The sequence below is a fragment of the Suillus discolor genome, assembly GCF_016758755.1.
Source record: "Suillus discolor strain FC423 chromosome Unknown F5147scaffold_43, whole genome shotgun sequence".
NCBI lineage: Eukaryota > Fungi > Basidiomycota > Agaricomycetes > Boletales > Suillaceae > Suillus > Suillus discolor.
Window position 1 is genome coordinate 106019 of NW_024541290.1, and position 12569 is coordinate 118587.

Below are 12569 nucleotides of genomic sequence, written 5' to 3' on the forward strand. Positions count from 1 at the left end.
CCTCAGCCAGCGGCGAGATTATGATTTAATCCGGGCAATGCAGATAACATTCGGCCCATAATTTTCTGGTTTAGGGTACATCATTGTCGGCGGTGTAATTCAATGCAGAAAACTCAAAGAGGTATATCGGCAGAATAAATCAGATACATCGGCGGGATAACTAATATTGTCGGCGGGGTGATATTGGGTAGACCGGTAATGCACCTCTGGCGATTTTATGAGGTTGGCAATGCCATCGGTGCATCCATATAGCTGTAACCGAGTACTGGCGAATAAACGGCCATTTTGTCCATTGGTGAGCCCACATTGGTTTCACGGATGGGCTTGACTCTGGTATCCGAGTGGATGGGCGGGCCCATGCTCCTCTACATTCAGTGTGGGTGGGCCCAGGTGATGTATGTCTGGATGCAGTCGGCCCTCACGACAGCCTATGGCTTGGATGGGCCCGTCCTTCTGAGGTATGTGGGCGGGTGGGCCTACTACAGTAACATGGGTGATACGGTTCGGCCATGGAAATGCATCTCGGTGACTACGGACGGGCCCACCAACCATGTAACACATGTGGTAGGCCTCGCCCCGGTTGGCGCATGGTACGGGCAGGCCACAGCAAATGTCAACACTACCACGAGTGGGCCCAGACAGTGCCTTCCTCCTTCCGCATGGGCCCATGTAATGTACGCTGAATAGCATGGGCCCATCCATGAATTCCAAATACAGCGGTGGGCCTTGGAGATGCTGCAATGGCCATGGGTGGGCCTGGGCAGTGATGTCACCCTTTGAGATGGGCCCATCTGATGTCCAATGCCAAGCATGGGCCCTTCCCTGGATTCTTAATACACTGGCGGGCCCAGGGCCTGCTGCCATGCACACCATGGGCCTAGGGCGTGTAACCAGGCAATGTGTGTGGGCCCAAATAGGATCAGGCAAGCGGGATGGGCCCATTTTTGGTAAGCACCATAAAGCAGCAGGCCAAGGTAGCTGCCGCAGACACCATACCTGTGATTCACCGGCGACATAAAGCTGAAGCAATGGAAATCTGGATGACAAACCCGGCGAGATACACGGCGACCTTCCATCATGGAGCCGGCAGAACTGGTGAAAACAATTCTTGTATTCTTGCAGTAGCTCTCCGGTGGGCAGGACCAGGGTACCTGGACCATATTGGCGATGTTGCATGGACACATTGCATGTACGCGGTGAGCACGGAGAATGACATTGATGTGACGAATGTGTGGGAAAGCCAAGTTCTCCGGGAAAACAATGTTATGCTGTGGACTCCAGGTCCATCGAGATGTATATATATATTCAGTATATTGAGACAAAGAACTAAGTGATAGGAAGACGAAGTTCAGTAATACTGTAGCAGGCAGCTCATGATCTTGAATCGCATCGGCGATGATTTTGGATGCTCCCGGTGGGTTCGCACTGAAAGGCCGAGCTAGATCACGATGACACCCATGTAGCATTGTAGGGATGCTTGCATCGTGCAGGTCTCCACACCATCTGCATGATGAGGAGATAAGAGCTAGAACGATTCAGATTCCACCCAACAACATTATATTTTACAACACATACTAAATATCTATGTGTGCCATACTACAATGCAGACAGAAACATACATGTATGGACAAGTACAACAAAATTATACCGGCAGCTGACCCGCATGCACATGAGCTCCCTCAGCTGCAGAATCCTTCATCACAACTGGCAAACACGCCGATTCATCTGGGGGACTTGCTCCGGCGACCGGTTCACCAGAGGCCTCATTGGAGGTAGGTGTAGGTTGGGCAACTACCGGAGGTGAGCTGTCTCGATGGGAGTGTTCCAAGGCCGCTGGATAAAGCTGTCGGTGGAGTGACTCAATTTGCTCGGTGAGCCGATGGGAGAGTTGCTCCTGTGCCACTAAGCGTGTTGCTGCGTCCTGAAGCTTGCCGTCAGTGGCCACCACTTGTGTCTGCAGGGCCAGCACTAGCGCGCGAAGGCTGTCCACTTCCACATTGAGGTTTTGCATCTCCTGCTGATGGGACACAGAGGACGGCATAGGGATGGCGGCCGGTGAAATAGCTGGCGCTGGCATGTTTTCAATGCTGTTCTGAACATTCTCTTCTGCAATGGACATGAGATCATCTTCATGAATCCAAAGACAAACTTACCGGCTGGCGGCGAAGCACAGCACCAGGACTGTGAACGGTTCCGGCATGTAGCAAAGGTCTTTGCCTTCACTTTGGGGGCCTCCGACCCTTTTCCACTGCACTTGATCTTCAGCTGGTTACAGAGGCCACATACCCTCAACTTTCGGTGGTTACCCTTATTGAATCCCTGGCGACATATAAGGTCCCAGGCCACACATTGGCCACAATGTGGTGTCCATACTGGCGCGGATGTGTCGGCGAAGTCGTCCTCCGTGAGGTCAGGCCCGGAGGTGATTGGGATATTCTGCATTCCCATAAGTAAGTGGCAAGGAAGAACAGTAACAACTTACCGGCAAGACAATGGACGCGGCATGTGCAATTTGTGGCCCAGCCACATCCGCGATACTCTCATTGGTATCGCTCTCCTCTTTGCTGGTGACCTCAACATACTTTTGACCAGGACGAGCCTTTGGCTCCGTAACTGGAAGCTGCAGGATGGATAAGATTAGCTGATCGATTTGTACGGATATTGAACTTACTTTTTTGAGGGCTGTCTTTGGCCCAACCTCTTCTTCCTCAAGCTCATCCTCGCTGCTGAGGATGGCCTTTGATTTCTCAAGGCGTCGTTTTGTGAGCGCCGGCCGGCTCCGACTCCTGGTACTTGGCGCCTGGGAACGCTTGCGTCGCTCAGTGCCCCGCCCATGCTGTTCGACGCTGCCGGCAGGAATGTTTTCCTTTGCCCGAGAAGGGCCAGGTGTTGGGGGAGACTGTGGCCGAGTGACCGGCCGGTAATTGAGGGTAGAGGGAAAGAGCGGGTGGCCCTTGATCCTTAAATCATCCACACGGATTTTCATCCACACAGGCGGACTTTTCATGCCAGTGTTGTTGGCGTTGACATGCTCCTGCAATTCAGCAGCAGCAGAGAGGATTAATGGCAACAGGACGGTCACCTGGTTGCCATGTAACATTAAGACTTGAGTCTAACACGACATCAGACGCGCCTGAAAAACAAGTGCAAACTTACCAGTGCCTGACCCATCTCCATTGCAATAGAGATATGCTTTTGATCCGCCGGCTGCAACTGCCAGGCTTGCCCCAGGAGATGTTCCACCTTGTCAGCGAGGTCGCTGAAAGACTTGTTAGCAGCAGAGATGATTTCAGTTTGAGACATTGTAGTAGTTCAAGATGAGAGACGGCGACAAATCAAAACCAACTCTAAATACACCAATTTCGGCCACAGTGGGTGCCGATTATGTCATATCCCCATTGTGGATCACAGCCACCGAACGCTCATGAAACATGATCCACAGAGTACCACAGTCAAAACTTCAAAGTGCAGTGACTCTTGTTAACAATTTCCCATCGCCTCCACAACCACTGATCTCCACTAATGCGGATGTCGGACAATGTCGATCAAGCGAAGTACTATTGTGCCGATCAACATCACAATTATAAATTCTACGAATTCAACTCCCGACCTAATTATCTATTTAAAGCCCTCTTGCAATGACATTAAACTTCAAATTCACAATGTCAACATATCCAAAAATGTCTCAGACCACCGAGTCAAACGAGGTTGAGTTTGGTTTATTGGACTTTTCAAAGATTGTTGATTATGCCAGATCACGCCTACTAGCCATTCGCACCGAGCTGGAGAAGACACAGGACACACTCTCGCCGGTAACTGCTCGGCTTGTTGGCGAGTATCTGAACTGGGAGGCAGAGGTGCGTTCACATGATACAGTTTCCTAAGCTACCGTTTACCTAAACTTCTTTCCATTTGAAGGCCTTCACCATGCCATGGATGGCTTATTGCGCAGGCTTGTCGATCAACCCGCCGTTATCGCGAAACCTCCGCCATCTCATCGGCGTGCTTGCAATGAAACAGCTCGCCATGCTGACTGATTATCTTCATGTCTATGAATCTTTCATGACCTTGAGTGTTCAACCTTCTGGACCCTGGACCAAAGGCCGCCCAGTCAATACCTATCACCATGCATGGTGGACACGCCTGGTGAATCTCAAGCGTGATGACAAGTTCTTTGGCACGTACCCCAACCACCAGCAAGTTCAGGCATGGGTGACCAAGCATTTCGAGCAATTGGTAAGGCATATATATTATCAAGATGACGTTGACACTAACTGTTCACAGCCGGAGGGGATGACGTTGGTCACGCCGGCTACAGTTGTTGAACCAATGTCAACACTGCTAGCCCAGCAACTGTCCACAATCTACGCCGAAGCTCAGGAAGAAGGTCGATGCATTTTGAAGATGATGGAGGACAAGGTCCTAGAGGCAAAGATGGTGGCTGCCACAATGGTGCAGATGGACACGGCATTGGGAGACAATGTGATTACGGCAATCGCCACCACAGAAAAACTGATGAGGTATTTGAAAAGAGAGGACATGGACTGAATGCCAGACTGAGTTGCCGGACCCTGTGTTGGGCACTATGTAGAACATATTTACAAAGTAGGAGACAGCACGGTATACTGTATGTTAGTGCTATCTATATCAAAATGAAACATTTGATCACCAGAATGACTTGAGAGATTATTGAGCGCACAGCGCTTGACCGATGTGAAGCTCGGCGCAGCTCAGACATGAGCTAAGCTCGCCAGATATGTATCTGCAATAGTTCATCATATCCGGAATAATCACTCCGATATCGCCGACATTGTGGACTTCAAACACAGCGGTGGCTTTCAGCGCATGGATATTCGCCTGTGCATGGAAATGTGCAATCCTTCCGGCGGGTGACAGGGATGATATTCTTGTACAGGAGGCCAACATGTCCAAATACGTTCATGATATCGCCGGAACAAAAAACTATGCGTCTTAATGTAAATGTAATGCAGTCATTCTACGAGTCCACATTGATATAGGTATCTGCCAAGTCCTGCACTAGTGAGACACATTCGCTTTTATCCGGTCGAAAGCATGTCTTGCCTCTGTAAAGAGACATTCATAGATTTTGCACTGCCTCGCCGCGTATGCCAAGTGTCCCTTCTCACACTGCTTGCACGTGGCGCCGAGATAGATCCATTCTTGACCCTTCTGATGGAAGAAGTTACAGGTCCACTCCATTTCATGCTCCACAAGCAAAATCGCCTCCGCCCAACGATCTCTGAGAGCTTTGGCACGAAGCCAATGAACATGGTAAACTGATGCATCGGTGTGATAAACACCGGTGGTATGCCAGAGACGTGAACAACTCACACTCATTTAACCACTCACTGCTGTCAGAGTCACGCTGCACATCCAATGACCAAAACCAAGGCAATACATCGTTCCTCTGTCCCCTTGTGTTCGGATCTGCCACCGCTGTACTAACCTTGAGATGCTCTTTTGCCAATATTTGGTATCTCTTTAGCAGGGCATCGTCGGCGTCCAGTTTGTGCAGTTGCATTCAGCATTTCGCATACATGCTTGCATTAATACTGACCGCCCTGTCCACCGAATGAACTTGAGCCCAAGCTCTGGTGGCCATTGCTTGTGACTTTGCAACTCTGACTGTCTTCCGGAATATCACCGCCTTGTCCGCCAAATGCACCCTAATGTTGTGCAGGGCATCGTTGGCTTGACCCTGTCGGAGGGTGAGTTCGTGACGAACCAAATTGGCGATGCCGAGAGCTGAACATTTTTCTAGCCCCAAATTGGAAGGCAAGGGGATGAGCACCTTCTCTGGCTCAAAAAATCTGCCTTCATCCTTCATTTCATCTTCTACTTCTCCTAGGATTAAAAGATCTTGCTCCATGATTTGTGTGTTGTCGTCACCCAATTCATCGCCGATGAATGTTGCTCCAGCCTCCACCCACCGATCAATATCCCGTTGAAGTGTGTCACGTCGGCGACTGATTTGCAATCGCTGACTGTCGGTCGGTTGGCGTCCAAGCTGTTTAACTTCCATCTGCAAGGTGACCTGAGCTTCCTCAATAGTAAGGCCCTCAGCTATCCATGTCACCACACCCCTCCAGCGAACAGGCCCCGGATGCTGGCCTTGAGCTGCCAACAACTGTAGCTCTTGCTGTTTTCTTGTTGGTGCTAGGCCAGCATTAACACTAACCAGCTATGCAAGAAGTCCACACACCTTTCTGCAGTTGAACTTCATATATGTCCATCACTGATGAATCTTGGCTGCGCCATTCCTGCACCGACCTGTCTTGGGCCTCCCAATCTCGGACTTTATCGGCGTCGGCACTCTCATCAAGTCTCTCAAATGCCAATTTGCTTTCGGCGACTCCTTTAACAGCTTCCTTGTATTTCTGGCAAAGGGATTTGCCTTCATGGTGTTGTATGAGATTTAAATAGACATTAACATAGGATCACCTACTCATTCTAATCATCTTCATGAAATTGCAATCGTTCATTTGATAGTCGAGGCATTCTTTCCGGTGTGGAGTCCCCATGCCACGAGCTGCCGGCGATATGATGTTTAGTGGCACCCACAGGGTCTCCATGATCTCGCCGTCAATCCGAGCTGCTCCCTTGATGAAATTGGAAGCATATCTGACGTAGCAGTTGTCTTGATGGCCATAAACATGCCATAGTCCGATGCCGGGGACAATATCTAGCTCCATAGGAATCTCCAGGAAAGGACTATTGGTGATGCACTCCTTGAGATTCTTGTGATACTGACAGTTCACATCATAGAAAGTTAATACTCGGCGAATCCCTTCGGCATTCACTTTCAATGCCTCGCACAGAGCATAATCCATGTTTATTTGTCTGGCGGGTGTCGGCGATGGAGGGCATATCATGAAGTGTTGTACTTACCTTTCTCCTTTCTGAAAGTCTACCATTGCATGGGGCACAAAGCAACCATGCCTTGCACAGGCGCAACCGCTGATTCCGGTGGCTTCCAGTTTGTGACAGGATGTGTTCGCCTGATTAACTGCGCGGTGATTGTTGCACTCTGACTGTTGAATAGCATCCTTGGCAACAGCCAAGTGTTTCTTGTAAATGTGATTGCCGACCATGAAGCCACGGCCATCCATTAGCGATACTTCATTGGCAGGATTTTTTGCATAGAGATGCTCAGCTTTGAAGTTTCCATCCATAACTAGTGATCTTGTGTACAGCCAACTTGGCGTTTCAAGATCATATGCATCTTTAGCATCTCTGGCCTGTTTGACATCGCCAGTTGGCACAGTGAGGTTGATTCCTGGCTGTGGACATGCCGGACAAAAGAGGGCTAGATCGCCGGGTCTGACTTCCTTTTCCTTATGGCCGAAGCCATTCCATTTCAATAGCTTGAGTTTCCGCCATTGTCTGGCGACCCTCATTAACTCTCGATATCGGTCCTTCATCACAATCAATCACACGGCCGGTGAATCAAGAAATAACTCACTGGCACTGTGTGAGGAAAGACACTGGTTGTCATCCTCCGCAATTTGCTATAGTAATTCATCGCCGAGGTCCCGCACTCCAGATTGTCCAGCAAGAAGTCATCCAATACACCGATGGTAAACGCGGTCTTTGGTTCTACGAAAGACGCTGCAAACAATCCCATTTCAAACAGCTGTATGTTGGCGGTGGTGGCGTCTGGGCATGTGCAATACTTGATAATGTGAGTATGTACTCCGGACTTGTCAACTATTGTCGTCATCGCCTTTGAATTCTTGATAAATGGCACGCCAGTCGGGAGGTCATGGGCATCCTTTGAGGATGGCGCTCCCGTTTCTTCATCGGCGGTACCCTCAGCATCTGTGCTGTCGGTACTACCTTCCCCTGTGGCAAAAAAATCTAACTCCCCTGGATCATCCTCCCATGGGCAGGCATTTCCTCCATGTCCAAGCCATATCACCATCCCAAGCAACTCTCCTCAAAGAAGGAGCCTGTCCATTGGCTGACCCTATGGAAGGGATGCCTCTGGTGCTGGGTTCTGCAACAATGTGTGCAATAGAGGGGCTTGCCGAAGCACCCATGACATTTATACACACCATCTGTCCCACAGATTATACATGTCCTATCTGATGGGACCTCCCTTCTAAGGAGTATGTTCAGATATGTTTCAGTCTTTGGCACCCATTGACATATATAGTCATTTTGACTCTGAACAAAGATCAACAAAGAACTAAATATAAGGGTGTGGAAGGCTCACCAGGGACTTTGGCAGGTGCAGTGGAATCACCTCATGATTGTCAAGGTCCCTACAAACGTCATCTCCACCTTGGTGAAGCATACCATAAGATGCCTGCCTTGCGAGACACTTTGTAGGGGTGGCTGGAACAGATTTACTGATCTTGGGTCTCTCCACCCATTTCCCCACTACCTTCCTAGTCCTATATGATTTCTGCCAATCCACCACTGCATACCTATGTTTTGGTGTCCACTCTTGGATCCTAGAGCCTCCCATTTGTCTTCTTTGATGCTGTATCAGAATCTGCAAGAAGGGCAAGGAGTTTCAATTGAGTCTTGACCGATACAGTATCTTGCTTATGCTACTAGTCTATCATTATGACATTGTCTGATCATATCGGCAATAAGTACATAATATGGGACAGCAATGTAAGCTGAGCTGAGTAGAACATGGCAACCATATAGGCCACAGGTACATCATATGAGTAGTAATATAAGCCGGACCAACCAGAACAGAACAGAACAGAACTAAAGAACACTGCATGACAACTAAGGAACCGAGGAATACCATTGAATGTCAACCGATTGTTTTTAAGTCTCAAACCACAACTTTACCATCTCCGATCACACAACATGCCCAGAAGTGAATCTCCCATTGTCGTCCCACAGCAGAGGAAGGTTCGGTTGGACAAGTCGGAAGTCATGGTGCTCAGGGCTCATATAGAGGACTGGAAGTCTGTCAAAGGGAAGGAAAGATCTAGGGTGCTACTTGCCATCCACAAGGAAGCCTCCCTCCAAGCTCCAACCAAGGAAAAAGCCATACTGAAAGCTCGGAAAAAGGTATGGAACAGCTTATAGATATTGGAGAAATGATAACATGTCCATGAAAGATTTACAAGCAGTGGCTGCAGAATCAGTCTCGCCGAAAACAAGCTCCAAAGGCTCTCATAAAGTATGGCCGGCGTTGGATGGCGAGGCAAGTCTTGATTCACACCCACAAAGCCCTTATCAGAGAGGAGACAGGAGAAATGGCGGGAAGTGAGGCAATGATCAGCAAGTGGCCAGTGGCGGCTAAAACAGTAATTAATCGTTTATTGGCAGAGGAGAGGGAAGAAGCAGAAGCAATGGCAGAGAGATGGAACAATGAAGCGGCGCCACCAGACATTCAGGCCGAGGTAGCCAAGACCAAGGGAGCCGACATGATTGAGCATTTCACCACAGAAATGTTCAAGATGGCCGGAATGAGGGTGTGTGTCTTGTCTGCTTGGAAGGATGGAAACGGGAAGCTCATGTTGGGAGGGTGAGTTTCAATTCCGATCAGTCGGCGATTCAGTCAACTTTGCTTTTGCTGCAGCCATGACTTCAATGAGCAGTTTGGGAACGGCAAGAGTTTTATCAAGACAAGGGATTGGGACGGCATTATCATGCCTGAATGGGTGGAATATGCAGGGGAGCAATTCAGTGAGACCTTGGTGATGTCCTAGCGCCTGAGCATGGCTAATCAAAGCATCCAGACTGCGATGACGCCGAAGAACCTCAGATGGTCAGATCAAAGAAGCGAGTGCAAAGGATGCTCATCCAACTAGAGGAAGACGCCAATGGGTGGCCGATCCTACCGGACGCAAAGGAATGGAAACATGCCGAACAACAGCACTTGATTTGATCATTCCTGACAAAGCTCTATAGTACTTATTGTCTGTCCTCTTTGAATCATGATTGATTTCTAACTATAATCAGGAATCTGCATTGGGGAAGACAGCGTCAAGGCAGCGGTGCCATGGGGAGATGTAATACATAACCAATCGGCGTTTTTTGACAACACCCAATGGCCCACTAGCATCCAGTTTAAGGAGCTGTCCAAGATGGATAAGGCTGATGCTACCACCATATTGGGTTTCTGGTTCACCTGGCAGGAGAATAACTTTCAACCGGCCTTTTCATTCAAGGCCTGGAAAGATTCAGATGGGGAGATGGAAGAGGCAGTGTTGTGTCCACCTACTACCCGTCATGGCAAGGCCTCAAAGCAGGCCAAAGGGAAGGGCAAGGGCAAAGCAAATCGCAAACACAACCACTGTGCGGCCATGGACAGTGATGCCGAGGGAGAGTCAGATAGTGATGTTGCGTCATCCAGTGATGATGAGGAAGCATCCTCTGCCGACAAAGGGCAAGAGGCCTTGCTGCCTCGACAAGTGGCAATGCCGCCGACGAAAAGTGGCAAGGTCAAGTCACAGCCTACCAGATCACGGCGTGATGCCAAACAGGTTATGGGCAAGATCGTTGAGGAAGTGAATGCTCCTACGACTTCTGGACACCCTGGTGGGGGCACCTGAAGCAAGCGGGTAACACATGCTTCAAATGATGCTCCGAAAAGCTTGAAACACCACGCCGCTGACCCAGTGAGTGACACTCCTGCCAAACGTACCAGGAGTAAAGCGGCCGCGCCGGAAGGTTCAAAGGCTAAGCGCAGCAGGAAGTAGTCCTTTAGTCACGTTTACAATATGCCGGAGGAACTTGGCTGCCAAAATCATGATCAAATTCACTTCTGACAGCATATCTTTCGCGGTGGCTATTAGACGTTGGTCAGTTCAAAGGCCCACTGCCCTTAGAGCAATCCACTGCATCAACATGCCGACACAACTGTGCTACTACATGATCTGTGAACGGCGCTCATTCACATTTTATAGGCTATCACCAGGTAAATATACAGATTGGGTAACTAAACAACATATTCTGCAAACTAGGAACCACCGGTGGTGCTCCCCTCTGCATTCTCAACTTGTCTTGAAAGTGACTCCAGATATGTGAGTTGGCGGGTGTGGTGCTCAGCAGTGTGATGGAGCGTGATGAGGTCCTTGAATGTTCGAACCAACCGGTCTCTGCATTCACTGAACACCGCCAAAATGGCTCGGTTACTGTCAAGCAAGTCAGCTTCATTGGGATCACGAACATCATCGCCGTGGCTGACAAGACTGCCAAGCATGGTCTCCACTAGTTTATTAACTGCCTTAAATCAGCTAGGTTACAGTGAATAAATGTGAAGGGTAACATACATTCATCTCCTCGGAGTCGTTCCACAATGTTTATCGCAGCCGTGTTGGCATCTGCGACTAAAAATCCAATCATCTCACGCCGCCGTCCTTGACCGGCGGAATCTTGAACTGGTTTGTGAGGGATCAGGAATTGCCCATCGGTGTAGGGCAACTGGCTTGGGATGTATCCCACAGGAACTACAGTAGGAGTTGTTGTTGTTGATGTCGCTGGGCTGGCAACCGTGATCGGGATTGGAGTCCATTCTCCCACTTTCGCCACAGGGCCTTGAGTAACAAACTTGAAAGCTGGCGAGGCTTGTCAGCCAGTTCACTTGTTAGATATATCAAAAACTTACGTTGATTGGAGATGTCATATCCAACATGTGGAGCAGGAGCCGGCATGGATGAGGCTTTCTTTTCCCACCCAAAGTTCAATGGTGCAGCTTTCAGAGGGGGTGGTGGAGATGTGCTGACATTGGGTGGTGTTGGGGCACCCTCATGAATATGTGCTGTGGCATTAATGGTGGGCTCGCAACCAAAGTTTATAGGTGTTGTTGATATAGCCAAGGGAGCTGTGTCATGGACAGCGGGCTCCCAACCAAAGTTCATCGGGTTTGTGGATATAGCCGGGGGAGTTGTAACATGGACAGCGGGCTCCCAGCCAAAGTTCATGGGCATTCTGGATATGGCCAGAGGTGAATTAGTGGCATGAGTATCCATGCCGAAGTTGAATGATTTTGCCACAGGTTTTACAGGATCCTTCTTTGGCATTCCTGGTGTCCATCCAAAGTTAAGTACGATCGGCGTTGGCGGGGGCAGCGTGGGTGCAAATCGAAAGTTAAATGGCTGGATCGCCGCCGGCATATATGCCTTCACAAGCGCAGGTGGCTTGCCAAATCCAAAATCCAACCCTATAACTGGAGTTAATTCACTATTCTTTCTGGCACAACACAAAACACTTACTTTGTGGTTTGTCACTAGCATAAGATGATGGTGGGTTAGATACTTCATCACCCTCCATTGGTACATCGAAATGTACGTGACAGTCTGTTGGCTGAGTCATGCTGTAAGAGTTCGGACTGGTAATAGGAGTATGAGATCAAGCTGAAGGTGTCAACATTAAATATGTAATTAATGTTGTGGCCGTCCGCGGGGTTTAAAGTATTATGGATATTCCGCGTGGAAAGATGGGCACGTGCTGAATATTCTAAGCCTCATGGCACCTCATGGCACCGGTGCCTGAGCCGAACAGGTATGTTGACATGTAATTTACATTATGCTTATATTGCTGACCATGATTGTCCACATCTTGGGCCTTTCTTTTTC

The 12569-nt window shown here is 49.1% G+C and overlaps 7 protein-coding genes across 7 annotated transcripts; 3 read left to right on the plus strand and 4 right to left on the minus strand.

The window, feature by feature from the left end:
• Positions 1 to 312: 312 nt before the first annotated feature.
• Positions 313 to 942, minus strand: F5147DRAFT_654630 (uncharacterized protein; the record flags this gene model as incomplete). The annotated part of the gene is made up of 1 exon (XM_041433885.1): positions 313 to 942. One exon carries the CDS (start codon positions 940 to 942, stop codon positions 313 to 315), a length of 630 nt encoding a protein of 209 aa, XP_041290615.1.
• Positions 943 to 1438: 496 nt separating this feature from the next.
• On the minus strand, positions 1439 to 3303 carry F5147DRAFT_654631 (uncharacterized protein; the record flags this gene model as incomplete). The annotated part of the gene is made up of 8 exons (XM_041433886.1): positions 1439 to 1525; positions 1576 to 1596; positions 1649 to 2106; positions 2154 to 2265; positions 2287 to 2436; positions 2483 to 2620; positions 2672 to 3082; positions 3157 to 3303. The coding sequence occupies 8 exons, from the start codon at positions 3301 to 3303 to the stop codon at positions 1439 to 1441; spliced, it is 1524 nt and encodes a 507-aa protein (XP_041290616.1).
• A 377-nt stretch (positions 3304 to 3680) lies between these two features.
• Positions 3681 to 4548, plus strand: F5147DRAFT_654632 (uncharacterized protein; the record flags this gene model as incomplete). Its single annotated transcript, XM_041433887.1, has 3 exons — positions 3681 to 3857; positions 3919 to 4236; positions 4285 to 4548. 3 exons carry the CDS (start codon positions 3681 to 3683, stop codon positions 4546 to 4548), a joined length of 759 nt encoding a protein of 252 aa, XP_041290617.1.
• A 489-nt stretch (positions 4549 to 5037) lies between these two features.
• On the minus strand, positions 5038 to 7942 carry F5147DRAFT_654633 (uncharacterized protein; the record flags this gene model as incomplete). Its single annotated transcript, XM_041433888.1, has 8 exons — positions 5038 to 5297; positions 5353 to 5500; positions 5579 to 5719; positions 5747 to 6177; positions 6224 to 6415; positions 6467 to 6861; positions 6910 to 7436; positions 7484 to 7942. 8 exons carry the CDS (start codon positions 7940 to 7942, stop codon positions 5038 to 5040), a joined length of 2553 nt encoding a protein of 850 aa, XP_041290618.1.
• A 905-nt stretch (positions 7943 to 8847) lies between these two features.
• F5147DRAFT_775846 (uncharacterized protein) lies at positions 8848 to 9877 on the plus strand (the record flags this gene model as incomplete). Its single annotated transcript, XM_041441780.1, has 5 exons — positions 8848 to 9054; positions 9105 to 9252; positions 9316 to 9514; positions 9569 to 9675; positions 9729 to 9877. The coding sequence occupies 5 exons, from the start codon at positions 8848 to 8850 to the stop codon at positions 9875 to 9877; spliced, it is 810 nt and encodes a 269-aa protein (XP_041290619.1).
• Positions 9878 to 10076: 199 nt separating this feature from the next.
• F5147DRAFT_775847 (uncharacterized protein) lies at positions 10077 to 10544 on the plus strand (the record flags this gene model as incomplete). The annotated part of the gene is made up of 1 exon (XM_041441781.1): positions 10077 to 10544. The coding sequence occupies one exon, from the start codon at positions 10077 to 10079 to the stop codon at positions 10542 to 10544; it is 468 nt and encodes a 155-aa protein (XP_041290620.1).
• Positions 10545 to 10951: 407 nt separating this feature from the next.
• On the minus strand, positions 10952 to 12306 carry F5147DRAFT_654635 (uncharacterized protein; the record flags this gene model as incomplete). Its single annotated transcript, XM_041433889.1, has 4 exons — positions 10952 to 11214; positions 11265 to 11549; positions 11600 to 12154; positions 12207 to 12306. 4 exons carry the CDS (start codon positions 12304 to 12306, stop codon positions 10952 to 10954), a joined length of 1203 nt encoding a protein of 400 aa, XP_041290621.1.
• Between the last annotated feature and the right edge of the window lie 263 nt (positions 12307 to 12569).